Source organism: Meleagris gallopavo, chromosome 5, assembly GCF_000146605.3.
Source record: "Meleagris gallopavo isolate NT-WF06-2002-E0010 breed Aviagen turkey brand Nicholas breeding stock chromosome 5, Turkey_5.1, whole genome shotgun sequence".
Taxonomy (NCBI): Eukaryota; Metazoa; Chordata; class Aves; order Galliformes; family Phasianidae; genus Meleagris; species Meleagris gallopavo.
In genome coordinates, this window is record NC_015015.2 from 17387051 (window position 1) to 17401425 (window position 14375).

The window sequence follows — 14375 nt, forward strand, 5'->3', positions numbered from 1 at the left end:
AGGGATCCAAGAAACACCAAATTACAAGACCAGATGCCAAAGCCACTTTCAAGAACCAGGTACATTCTGAATGTTTGGTAGCAGTGACTGTGTTGATCCAACAACAATTAGGATCCACAGAAGTATTTCCAAATTTAGAGGACATTTATCATCAGCCAAACTAGATTTTCACACAAGGAGAATGCATAATTGCAACTGAATATGATGTTAACAGCCCAGTGAGTTTAAAGATAATCTTGAAGTGAAATGGTGGCAATTAACAACTGTAGGTGAGTGTTTGCAGTATATTGTGAAGTGTCTTCCTCACTCTTGGCACGCACACTACAGCACGCTGTACAACTTTCTATAGCAAAGTAGGACTAGCATGGTGACTGGAGCAACTTCCTCTCAAAGAAGCGGAGGTTTGCCAAATCACACAAAAAGCTTGATAGTTTTATTTATTTTTATCTGTATTTGCTCTTGGCACATGATTAATTCTATTTTCAAAATGCTGTATTAAAAATTTTGAATAATATTCCACATGCAGATTGTTAGGGAAGTATTCAGAGCATAATCAGGCTCTTCCAAGCTGAGAAACAAGTCAGCTGCAGGATGAGAACTCAATTGCGACCATTGAAAGCTCACATCTCCGTCCCAGCTGTGCAAAGATCAATAGATAGATGCCAGCCAAGGACTGAAGAGAATTTTGTTTTGGAGAGTGAGAGGAGACCTGTGGAAGGGAGGAATAAAGAGAAGCCCAAGGAACACTTCCAGTTGTATACAAATATACAAATGCTACAAAATGTTTACTTCCTCTGCTACTCACATTCTAAAAACAGTCTAAAATTTATGAGCTTTTAGAATTTTTTTCCCCTCCCCAGTAGAGATCCACTGCCCAGTCTTAGCCTAAACAATGAGAAAAGTTGAGTGCTGAAGTTTAGAAAATATTTCAAGTATCTGATATGCAAAGAGTCTACCCTTGTAACAAAACTTAAAAAGTCACAAGTAATTTTGGTTTTATACAAACAATAGTCACAGAAGGATGAAGGACTGGTTTACGTACTTGTTTTATGTCAAAATTTCAGATTACATGGAGAAGACAGGCAAGGGATAATAAGGGATGAGGAGAAGGAGATTCAGTGAATAGTTGAAGTGGACATCTCTCTTCCGTATCTTTGTCCTCCTCTTAAGGAAATATTCTGAGACATGAAGCACTGACATTACCTTATGCAGAAGTCCACATCTACTTGGAATGCCTTATTCTGAGCTACAGTTAGATATTCTGGGAAAATATAACAGTTCATTTACTTGGATGAGAACTTTGCACTGACTTCACATTGCTGTTTAGCTTCTCTTTAGCACTAGTTGGACAAAAACTAAATGGGAAAAGTAACAGAGAGTTTTGATTAATTTCTTGTTGATTTCATCTTCAGATCCTAGATTAGACTAGCATTAAAATAAGTTTAAAAATACAATAAAGAAATTTATTTTTAAAAAGTGGATTTTGCTGGAATGTTAGACTAATGAAATATTTCAGTTGGGTTTAAACCAATAAGCAGTAATTACAAAACTAGAAGTTTAGCCTGCGATTTTAAGATAGAAACCCCTTTTGCATTTTGTTAATATTTCATCAGACACTTTATAAACCTTCTCAGTAGTTTTTTTTCCTGCAATGTTTGCACTGCATCCTGTTCTTTTCCTTCCTTTTCACATATGTAACTAACACAGGAGAAAGTAATGCAATTCAGAGGATACTGTTGTGGATTTGTTTCAAAACACGCTACAGTTATCCAGATGTTTGACTACACTGTTACCATGGACTTCCCCGAACTTATTCTGTACAAAAGGGAGCAATAAAATTGCGTAACCTCGTAGATCTCAGGGCACTGATCAGTGAGCTATGATTATGTACTGAAAAGATATACTGATGTGGTGAGCAGGACTAGGGAAGTCATCCTGCTCCTGTTCTCACATTGATGAGGCCTCACCTCAAGTACTGTGTTCAGTTTTGGGCACCTCAGCACAGAAAGGACGTTGAGGTGCTAGAGCAGGTCCAAAGAAGGGTAAGAAGACTTGTGAAAGGCTTAGAGAATATGCCCCATGAGGAGCAACTGAAGGAACTGGGGTTGTTTAGTTTGGGGAAAAGAAGGCTGAGGGGAGACCTTATTGCTCTCTTCCAGTGCCTGAAAGGTGCTTACAGCGAGAGCAGGGTTGGTCTCTTCTCACTGGTGACAGAACGAGGGGAAATGGCCTTAAGTTGCACCAGGGTAAGTTTAGGCTGGATATCAGGAAAAACTTTACTGAAAGGGTTGTTAAGAACTGGAATAGGATCCCTACGGAGGTGGTTGAGTCACCATCCCTGAATGTGTTTAAAAGCCATTTGGATATGATGCTCAGGGACATGATTTAGAAGAGGGTTAGCAGAGTTAGGGTAGTTTGGTTAGGTTGCAGTTGGACTTGATCTTTAAGGTCTTTTCCAACCTGAGCAATTCTGTGATTCTACAATTGCAAAGGTAAGTATGCAGATCTCTGGCATTCAGTTAAGTTCATGCTGTTGGACATCACACTACAAAAGTTGGAGATGAAAATGTAAGTTATATCAACTAAAAGGCAGTTAACAGTGCTAAGTCTAGATGTAGTTGATTTATTATTAATCTAAGCAGCAATCACATGAACTTTTCCACAATAAACCTGAAGTAGTATTCATTCAGAGGCTGAGACATTTTTGCTGTGATTTACAGTTGCTTGAGAACACATGAATAATAGCAATTTGAACAGCTGTTATTCAAGAATAGGGAATGACCAACCTCTGCTTATGCTGCATTGTGCTAGATACAGCAGAGCTTTGGAGAATGCTGCCCTTATAGGTCTTCCAGCTTTTATGATGAAGAGCTCATTTGGATAAAGAAATAAGATTACCCAGCCCTGGAATTACCAGTAGTCAGAATGAGTGGGAGTCCATAAAACATCTCCTAGGCACATTTTCAAAAGGCAATGGACATTTCAACCACAACACAAAGCTGACATGCAGCTATAGCTGCTTTTCAGTCATCTCTGAAAGAGAACCAAACCTGAGTCAGCCAGTACCTTCACAGAGCAGCACTGTGAACTCCATACAACTCAGGAAATGTGAACACATTTCAGTGACACGTTGGCAATGAACAACTGAATTGAAGGCAAACGCTTGTCCAGTGTTTTGACTCAGAGAAGAGAATTATAACCTTGTAATGTAATTCTGGAAAAGAAGGCAACCATCTTCCTGGAGCTTTGCATTCCTCCCCTTACTGCACAAGAGTCTGTACAACAGAGACCTTCATTGCAGAACACATCATAAGAAGCGTTCGTGCATCAGCCCAGTACTCCCTCTGAGCTACCTGGTTGCATCAGAGCACTCACCACGGAGCAGAGAGATGCTGCTCACCAGAAAATTCAGGATGAATCATTTACTACCCTTAGCCACAGCACTCGGGCACTGCCCACTGTGCTGTCTCCAAGGATAACAGAAACTATTTACAACAGCACTGGATTTCTCAATGCTTTTGAAATGCTGGGGTCTTTAAAAAAAAGCACTGTATCAAAATGAAAGAAAATTTATTTCTGTGAAAGCTGAACACTTACAGCAGATATACAGCTTTCCTTGTAGTTTAGCCCAAGCAAACAAGTTACAAGAAAGGTCTGTAAATAAAGCTCTTAGCTTTTCCCCATCTTTGCAAAGGGGGGAAAAATTGTCTGCATTGGTCATGTGTCACAGCTTCAGAAGGCACCAATACAAAATGCACTGAAGTCAGAGAAAGACAAAGAGGGAAGGGAGGGATGCACACATTGTCTGGTTAGTGGAACAGTTGTCTAGGAGTCAGGAATTCAGGATTTGGTCCCACTCCCACCCCCAGCACGCTAGGGTGTTTTGGGCTAAGTTCCACATTCTGAAGCCTTGCTACTGTTCATTTATTAAAAGACAATCAAACAAAACAAAATCCATGTATTACTACTTCTCAGTGCAGTAACTCAGAAGGTTTTATTTAAACAATGAATGACATCAAAACCTACATCACCACCAATCCAAAATCCAGAATCATATAGAACACACTTTTCTGGTATCTGAAACAGTAAAACGTGATCTCCATAACTTGCTTTAATCATCATAAAAAAAAAAACATTATGAACATTCCTTATTCAGGAAGATGTAAATTTTTAATGGAAATTGTGAAACAATTCTGTTTTCACTTAAAAATTATTTGACTAGAAAACTCAGAGGAAATGAAGCCATTTTCATAATAAAATTAAATTAGAACTCAGTAATTATTATTTTATGTATAACAGATAAAGTAAACTCTGTGAAATTAATGTATGCTACCATCAGCTTTACATGGATAATTACACTTTCATTGATCCATTAAACCCAGAATATTTTAATAACATATTTAAAAGGTTATTATTTACTCAATAACCATTAGCTTAGCATAGCACAGATACAGATGAAGTAAATGAAATATCATTTGACTGCCCGGTAAAAGAGATGAATAAAACAATATTAGAACTAAGTTAGCCTGTTACGTCTATGTGCAAATGTCACTGTAGCTTGTTGAAACTCATTGCTGTTGGTGAGTGGTGGTCACAGGGAGACAAAGGACTCCCGCCAAACAATTTCAGCAGACAAAGGAAAGACATCCATATGAGCACTACCAAATGAACACTATGTGCACAGTAGATCCCACATAAATCCGCTGTATCCTCAGTAAAATAAATCCCCTTAGAAAAATCCTGTCTGCCACTGAACTGCACAAAAAAAGCCACATATGGTACCCAAATCTTGCATTATGTGCGAGTTTGAAAGAATCCCATACTACTTGCGTTCTTCAGACTTAACCCCAAATAGCAGAGACTAACATACAGCTGTAAGGTATGCCACCTCCTCCATGTATGGCAGTTAGATCTTAAAAACTGGGGAGGTGTCTACAAACTGTGTACTACAATTGCTGTAATTAATCTTGAAAAACACCTATCACTGAAAAGTTAGCCTTGTTTGAGCATTAAAAGCTTAGAAGTAATGTACTAATTCATGTGACATCCACACAATGTGCTTTATTGCAAGTAGAGGAAAGCCAAACCAGGATTCACTCATAGCAAAGAAGAGCAGGTAATGTGTAGAGAAACAGCACTTCTTATCACAGACAGTAGCCAATGGAAGCATTCAAAAGCACTTGCGATGGACAATAGAGGGCCCAGCTTCCTCGTATTCATCCTTACTAATCCACATCTGCTGAAAAGTGGACAGTGATGCCAATATTGAACCTCCAATCCAGACGGAGTATTTACGTTCTGGTGGTGCAATCATCTAGAAAAGAAGTGTGATCTGTCATAAATAAAGTGGCAAGTAGATAACACAGTAACATCTCTTTGGATTAAATAACTAGATGAAAGGCATTGTACCAATGCAACTCTAATGAAATAAGACCTTTGAGAGGTAGAAAGGCTGACAGGCTTTCTGCCTTCCAACTCTCAGAGTCAATAGAGATTACCATCAGCAGATGAATAAGTGGCAGCCCACAAAACATCTACCAAAACTTTACAAATGAGAAAGAATTTCAAATTTAAGAGATTAATATGATTTGATCATAAATGAACACTTTCAAGAGTGGTCCAAAGTTCATTTGTTTAAGGATAAAGTAGCTCTGTAAATAAAGAAAAAAAAACCAAACCCAACACTTTGGACACATCAGCCTTGTATACCAAGATTGATTTATCCAATGCTAAAAATGCATCAGCTGTTCTATGCTTTAACTTCTTAACTAAATTTCAAATTTATTAGTGAACTGTTAGCCTATTATACTGAAATTTCTTTCATCCTTCTCACTACTAATGGCTTTTACTGACAGCTAAACTTAAGTTGCCCATCTACCCATTGGCATTTTCAGCTCTTTTCTCTGTAGGTTCATCCCTCTCTCTGACTCCTCTTTCAATCCTGCATTAGCTGGTTTAAGGGACAGAGGGATAAGGCCACCTGTCTACACCCTCCTACCATCAGGACTCCTGATGCAAGACCTGAGCATTAGATTACAGACATTTTAGATTTGCTTATAGGACATAATTTTTCAACGAAAGTAGTAAGCATTAAAAATTACCTTAATTTTCATGGTACTTGGAGCCAAACCTGTGATCTCTTTCTGCATACGGTCACCAATACCAGGATACATTGTGGTTCCTCCAGAGAGTACATTGTTGGCATATAGATCCTTACGGATGTCAATATCACATTTCATAATGCTGTTGTATGTAGTTTCATGGATTCCTGCAGACTCCATCCCTGTGTGGGAAAAAAAGTTTTCACCACGTTATTTCTTTTTTATTATTGTTAAAATGGAAAAGGAAAGCTCACTAGTCCAAGCTTATTTCCCTCACCTATCTCCCTTCACGAGACTCCAGAATTTATGGAATGTTTAGCGTAGGAAGAAGATTCAGGAATTCCTGAGTCCCATAGCCACATTTCTGACAATAACCATCCTTTAGCATCAACTGTGATCCTTACTACACTTCCAATAAACAAATTCCTCCATCAAAGGGAATTTCTGTAAATCTCACTCTTGCTGCTGTTCAGATACGAACTTGGAGCTACATTAATGCTTGGATAGTTTGATTTTCCACATAGGAGTGTGGCTAGCTTTGCTGCTCAGTACAATAGAAATAGTGCCAAAGTGCCTACAGCCATTTTGCTGGGTGCTCATGAGCGCAATCTGAGCGGGAAGTGGAAAAATTTTAAGAGCAGTATGAGTTACCACATAAAGCGCCAACATCCACTGAGAGAATGGAAGTTTTAACACTACAGATAAAACTACTGGAAAATAAAGTTTGATTTTTTTATTTTTTATTTTTTTTTAAGATTAACTTAGATTAATATAAGAAAATGATAAGCAGAAGTAGTGTCTGGATCAAAAACATCAGTGCTGCTTGGTTCTAGATCAGTCAAGATAAAAAGCAGTGATCTTTCAATAGTTCTCCAAACATTAACTTAAAACTTCTACTGCATTCATAAAAGTTTGAAACTGCCTTAAAATTCTCATACTGTAAATGACCAGAGATCTTTCTGAAGAAACTTCTAAAGAACAAAATAAGCCAATAGAATCTGCACTTTTCTAAGGACATTTGAAGACAAACATTTAAGATCCTACAGCTGTGAAATAAAGCTTTCTAATAAATCATGCTTTTTATATTCTGCTAAGCCCCTAAAAAGAAAAGTCGTGTCTCACCTATAAAGGATGGCTGGAAAAGAGTTTCTGGACATCGGAATCTTTCATTTCCAATGGTGATGACTTGTCCATCAGGAAGCTCATAGCTCTTTTCAAGGGAGGAGGAGGAAGCAGCAGTTGCCATTTCATTTTCAAAATCTAAAGCCACATAACAAAGCTTCTCCTTTACATCTCTCACAATCTCCCGTTCCGCTGCAGAGAGTCAATAAGTTTTTAATCAACACACAGTGCAACAGATTGAACACAGACATTCTCATGCACAGCTCCTTAGGCCTATGGTGGCCATTCAGTCTGTTGAATTCTGATCTCTCCGCCATCTTAACTAAACTAATTCCCATTTGCATAACCAAATTTCTCTCACCTGCTGATGGAGATGTATTGTGCTACCAAATACTGTAAAGATCAATTTTTACACTTTATGTGCCAGAACTTTGATCAAATTTCCAGAGGTTCATCTATTACCAACTACTAACTTTGTTCCTTTGTCTGTGGAACAGATACGATGAACACTCACAACCAGTTAAATTTCTCAATGGCACAGAATTTCCTAACAAAGTGGTAACCACGTTCTTGAGCTCGACAGATATGCTGCAAGGCACAGGCAGAAGAATTCCATTAGCTAAGCTAGCGATATGGTTTTTGCCAGCATAATAAGACAAGTACCAGAACAAAGCAAAGTGCATGCAAAATAAAGCTCATTACCAGTGGTGACAAAAGAATAGCCTCTCTCTGTAAGGATCTTCATGAGATAGTCAGTCAGATCTCTGCCTGCAAGGTCCAGCCTCATAATTGCATGGGGCAAAGCATAGCCCTCATAGATGGGTACATTGTGCGTGACACCATCCCCAGAATCCAAAACTATCCCTGAAAAGTGAAAGAAAAGGAGAAGCTGGATATTTTCCATTATTATAGAGTCACTACATTCCTCATATTCTAAAATGAATTGTGCAGCAACAAATAAAGATCCTCACCCAATTTCTTCTGTCATTTTTATAACTAAAGAGCTCACACGTGAGATGAAATTGTTAGCTCAAAATAAGCAACTGTGGCTGTGAAAAGACATGTAACATTCAGCAACTTGATTGTATTGTTCTTACTGAACAGATGCTAACAATAATAATCATATACAGTCTTTCATTTTAGAAGACTGCTAGCGCTTCACAGACGTGAAACAGTATATAAACTGCACATAAAAATCTGTCTGACATTAAAATAAATCATTCCATGAGAGAAAATGTAACCATGGTTTATCTGCCTGCAGATGAGTCAATTTCCTATTCAAGAATGGAAGTGAGTGTATGTTTTCCACCCAAAATGAATAAAGCATTTCTGATATCAAAGATGTATATAAACAGTCAAATTTTAGACACGAAACAAGTATTTATAACTTCTTGTAATCCCTGCAGGCTGGTGATCTTTTCATATAGAGTTATACCGTGATATCAGGCTACATAAACAGATGTATTTTAATTTTTTTTGAAACATGTTAAGACTAAAAGGATACTAAAATGTAATTTATTGTCTTGATGCTTAATCAGATTCTAAATGGCAATAAGAACTACATGCTAATTCTAGAGCAGATATGCTAATTAACAGCAGACATCAGGTTTGGTGATAGCTATTCAATACTTAAATGAAATATTTTCATTTAGCCACTGGACAGTATTTATCTTGTATGCGGAATGGAGCTTCACAATAGAGATAGGTATGAAGTAAGAAGGAAATGGCAGGCATGGAACAGCCCAGTTAAGATACAAACTGTTCTCCACGCTGTGCAACTAAGGGCAGTATCAAGTTGTACCATCCACCTGTTCACGTTATTGAGAAGTAGTGACTTGATCATTTTAAGCAGAATGACACGAAGCCAATGCCCACAACTGCCACGAAGAGCAGAACAACCAAGAAGAACTTAAATGGCACAGTGGAAGGCATTTTGTTTCGATATAAGTATTGATTGTTCTTAATAAACAGCTGGTATTCTGCAGCAAAGGTGTATGTATACGCACAAATGAAGGACAGGTGGACAACAAAACACCCAGACAGACTCACCAGTGGTTCTTCCGGATGCATACAGAGACAGCACTGCCTGAATTGCTACATACATGGCTGGCACATTGAATGTCTCAAACATAATCTGTAATTAAGAATTCACAAATCTTTAGCAGCTACACTTAAAAGTATCTGAAGAGACAGTTGAACAACTCTTTTTGATGAGGTGCTGGAACAGGTTGCCCAGAGAAGCTGCGAGTTCCCCCTCCCTGGAAGTGCTTAAGGCCAGGTTGGATGGGGCCTTAGGCATTGTGATCTAGTCTTTGATATAGCAGTTGGCAACCCTGCCTGTGGCAGGGAGGTTGGAACTTGATGATTCTTGAAGTCCCTTCCAATCCAAGCCTATGATTCTATATATATATATTTTATATATATTTATATATATTTATATATTTATATTTTATATATATAGAATTTATATTTTCTATATTTATTTATTTTATTTATTTACTTATTTAAGATATCTGTGGCTCTTCTAGGAATAGCATGCCGCATTTTTTTTTAGGAATTCATAAAAATCACTGAAGTCAGTGGATATCTTTTAATGAACCTCAGTCTAGGTCAGGTTGCTACTGATAACATTCATTGAAGGCAACAACTCTGGATGACTTTCTCACCCCACCGCTGCAACAATACAGCAATCTAAAGTATTTATATGTCATTTAAAAATTAAGAAAACACAGCTGGAAAAAAAAGGAATAATCAACCTATATTCATAGCTCAAGGAAGACCCGGCCATTCCTGGTACAGCTTTTATTCTGTCTCAGAAATTCCTCTGCTGGAGTGTTCAGATTCCTCTGGCAAACTTATCTAGTGAAACATGAACTTCAGGATTCTCATCGTGTATAGTTAAAACCTGACCTGGTCTGGCTTAAGCCTATGTAATCTCATTCTGTCTCCAGCAAGCACTTTTTTCTCTTTATGGTAACCTTGGATATCAGAAGGTTCTTCACCAGAAGGTAGTGGACACAAAAAAGTCTCCCCAGGTCCCAAGCTGTTGGAGTTCAAAGAGCATCTGGGCAACGTTCTCATAGAATCTGATTTTTGGGTGGTGCAGTTGGAGCCCAGTGTTGGACTCAGTGAAACTTATGGGTCCTTTCCAACTTATGACATTCAACATTCTCTCATCTTGTCCCCCCCATCTTCTCTACCCTAAAAAGCTCCAACTCTTTTCACTTTCTATTTCGGGTACTCTGCATTTTTATCAGAGCGGATAGAATATCTTTTGTTTCCAGCTAGAGCTCTGCTAACTAAAATATTAAAGGCTCACAGGGAAGTTGTGAAATATGGACAGCCATATGGGATTTATTCTTTCTTTAACTAATGTCACCCACCCACACAATGCCACTCCATCATTAGTGGCACTACTATGACCACATCTCACCATCCCACCTGGGAGAAGTGCAGAGCCACTGGAATCAGGGAATTATATTTAAACTTTGGATTTCATAAGCTAATGCCTTTGCCAATGAAGTATATTTTAATGAAAAGCACGCCAACAATTAAAGAATATATTAATTAGATATTTCATAGTTAATTGATGCAATGAATTTAACACAATAAGTAATAGACCATAAGCCTCTAAACAGGATTTATCATTACAGCGTAATGACAAAGAAACAGTCCCAGACATGTCTGCTGTATAAACTACACTTTCTGGTTGCCATAAACTAGGTCTTTCTTATGTTTTGTTGTTGTGTATTGCTTCCCAGTAACGTGTGCTGTCAACCTCATTATTTAATTAGTATATTTACACCGTTGCTGAATGGATGCATAATCTTTCTATTAAATAAATGCTAACTGGTGCACAAAGGGAAGCTCAGAGCTACATTTGATTTTCCCATGTGATTTTACTTCCATATCTGTATTTAAATCACGCTTCTAGTTACATCACTAGTCAAATCTTCAATATGGACTTCTGGCCAGAAGGCTGTTCTAAAATGTACAAACTTTGGAGGTCTACTTTTGGTTCTGAGACAAGCTTATTAAGTCAATCTGGGCATGTCTATCTGCAAAAAATGTTCAGCAGAGTATTATTTCAATTCAAGTACTCCTAGGCAATCCATTTTCCCAAGATAGAACAGACTCAATTTTTAGAACAATTTTCTCCAACCCTTTGTGCTCAGAGATGCCAACCCTAAGTGATTATCTTCCATATTAAGAAAGCTGAATATCAAGGACTCTTATACCATGGCTTCCTGTATGGTTCCCATGCAGAAATGATCTGCAGTGCAGCTTTTCTCAGGGGAGTGGTGGGGTCACCATCCTCGGAGACGTTCAAGAAAAGACTAGGTGTCACACTGAGTGATGGGTCTAGAGAGGTGGCAGGCGTGGTTTGACAGCCAGACTGGGTGGTCATAGTAGTCTTTCCAGCCTTACCAATTTCATGATTCCTATCTGGTGGTCCACCATACCTGAGTCATTTTTTCACGGTTGGCCTTGGGGTTCAATGGAGCCTCGGTCAGCAGCACAGGGTGCTCCTCTGGTGCAACGCGGAGCTCATTGTAGAAAGAATGATGCCAAATCTAAAATGAAAATCACTTCAGAAAAGTGGTCAGGAAATTATTCCATTTGTCCACATAACACTACACAGGAAGCTTTTCAAATACAGTCCTAATAAATCTATTATAGACACATTAAAATAGAGAAAAAGCATGCAAGAGTGAAGCTGCCAAATGCTGCTCTGTTTTTATTAACCAAAACCACTGGGTTTTTACCATATCGAACAACAGAATATGACCTACACAAGGGAGCCCCGCCAGCCAGGATTCCCCACACATATGATGGATCATCCTCTCTAAACGAGAGCACTGCTGCATTTCCAGTCCCGGCGCTCTGGTGCTGGAGCTGAGCCGAGCATTGAACTGCCAGTTCTGGAGAGATTTCTCCACTTCAAGCTGTGTGGAGGCTGAGATCCAGTTGTAAGCCATTGCCAAAACAGTCTGTATAAATCTAATTATTTCCGCAGAAATGAAAAGTTGTTTTTGCCACAGCTATTTCATCCTGTAAGCCCTGAATCAAACTCACTTATTCCAAGTAACTGCGTTTCTCAGTTTCTGTGAATCACTGTAGTGTTGTTCACATTGGGAGGTGTTACTTGTACAACAGTGCTAGCTTTGATTGTTCTCCTGATCCATCAAGACTCTTTTTGTCTGAGGACTGACTATGAGGAACTCAAGGGATTATTTTCTTGATGTCAGCTCAAAGAGAGATTGTTTTGTATCGTGATGAAATATTTTCTCATCTTCTCATGTAATACTTTCCTCCATTTCTTTTTTTTTTTTCCTGTCTCTTTAATCATTATCCAGCTTTGTCTAACCTAATGAACTTATTTCTGAGCACAAAGCATCAGCTTCGTGCTCAAGTTTACTTGATGAATCTCTTAGAAACAAGTATTATTAGGCTCCAAAATGAGCTTAAGCAGAAAAAAAGACCTTGTCTAAATCTGAAGCACCTACAAATCATCAGCTGCCCAGCGCTGGAATTATTTATTAAGAAAGTTAACAGCCCTTAGAAAAAGAACTCATTCCCTCTCAGTCACTTAAGTATAAATCCAGATGTTTCCAGAACTGGGACTTGGGGTGCAGGCCATTTCCACTTGAAGGTTGTAGCAATTAGACAGATCAATACAATAGGAAAGGTACCACAACAGAGGTGTGATGACAGAAGGATGGCATGATAGAAAGGTGCTATAAGGGAAGGGAAGAAGATTGCTCACCTTTATCAGAAGATACCAGGTTCACAGGGGAAAGCTTCACCAAGGAGGGATCTCCAACCAGAGATCCTTCCCCAGAGGCAATCAGCCCTTAAATGAGGTCTAAGAGAGGTGCAACCAGGCTCCACCCCTTCCTGTCACACAGCAGATTTGCCTTAACCTGTGCTCCCAGCGCTGGCTGATCCTTTCCCCAGGTGCTCAATCAGTGGTTCAGGCCATGACTCAACAGTTACCATACAAAGGTTTAGAAAATGAAGGCAGGAAAATGTTGAACAAAATGAAGTAATCAGTAAAAATAAAATAAAGGACAACATATGTCATACATAAGGAGAAGGAAAAGACCACAACTTCAAATAGGAAAGAAGGAGAGAAGGAGTTGTACATCATTAACAATGCACGGGAGATTTCAACAGTACTAGTGAGGATAGACCCTGATGAAACCTCTGGCATTTTGCAGGTTTTTCCTCCAAACTAGGCAGGATTAGGTGCTGCACAGACCATTAGACTTGATCTAATGATAATAATGGATAATGATATTCCACAAAAAATGAGAATAGCCCAGTGTTAATTTCAACAGGTGACAGGAATTAAATTTAAACAGCAGGCAGAACAGCTAAGAGAAATTACCGAGGAGGGATTATTCCAATACTTAAACATTTACGCAGCCATCAGGGTCAGAAATCTCCCCACTCTAACGCTTCCCCTCCCATACACTGCCAGCTCCGTAGCTGCGAACAAATTAACGGTGATGTACAAAGCCCCGTGTTATTATCCACTGGAAAACAGAGCAGTCCCAATTTGAATATTGTGAACTGAAGCACATCAGAAGAAGAATGCTTCGCTTCATTGCCCACATGTTCTGTTCCTGATTCACACAGATGCCTGGGCGGCCAGCAGCATCCCCACCCGCACTCCCCCTCACATACAAACTCATCCTTACTCATTCACTCAGCCCAGTCTTTAGGTGACCTCCTCTTATTGTCATGCGTGCATGGCTGAGCACTACACTGTTATGCCTTTGTTCCACTTTTTTGGCACATTCCCCAGCAATTTCCTCGTTTCTTCTATAGTGTGGCATTTTTCAGTACTGTTATTTCCAAGCATGCCAAAGAAATTTATGGTTTGGATCAGAACTGTGCAACTTGTTTTGGGAAATCCCAGGGAAAAGACACATAAAACTTATTTCTTTAACGTTCAAACTTTAGGAACAATGCATTTCAGAGCACTTTTCAGCCAGAAGAGCATGTATGTGTCTGTGTACGCACACACATACACAGAACTGTTGTACAGTTTCTGTAGTACAGAAATTAGATGGAAGATTTCCATGTGATCATATAGCTGGCTGAGTTGGGGAGAATCATAATAATAATTACTTTTTTTTTTTTTAA

At 38.8% G+C, this 14375-nt stretch overlaps 1 protein-coding gene across 3 annotated transcripts in view; it reads right to left on the bottom strand.

Annotated features, from left to right (window-relative positions):
- Positions 1-3968: 3968 nt before the first annotated feature.
- Positions 3969-14375, bottom strand: part of LOC100541147 (actin, alpha skeletal muscle B-like) — a 17352-nt gene continuing 6945 nt past the window's right edge. For all 3 annotated transcript variants that reach the window (XM_010711223.1, XM_003206368.4, XM_019615488.2), the window contains exons 4-9: positions 11687-11797; positions 9273-9357; positions 7926-8087; positions 7224-7415; positions 6102-6283; positions 3969-5314 (exon numbers count right to left, since the gene is read on the bottom strand). In XM_010711223.1, the coding sequence (XP_010709525.1) occupies positions 5171-5314; positions 6102-6283; positions 7224-7415; positions 7926-8087; positions 9273-9357; positions 11687-11797 (876 nt within the window). In that variant the 3' untranslated portion in view covers positions 3969-5170. The remainder of the gene's footprint in view (positions 5315-6101; positions 6284-7223; positions 7416-7925; positions 8088-9272; positions 9358-11686; positions 11798-14375) is intronic.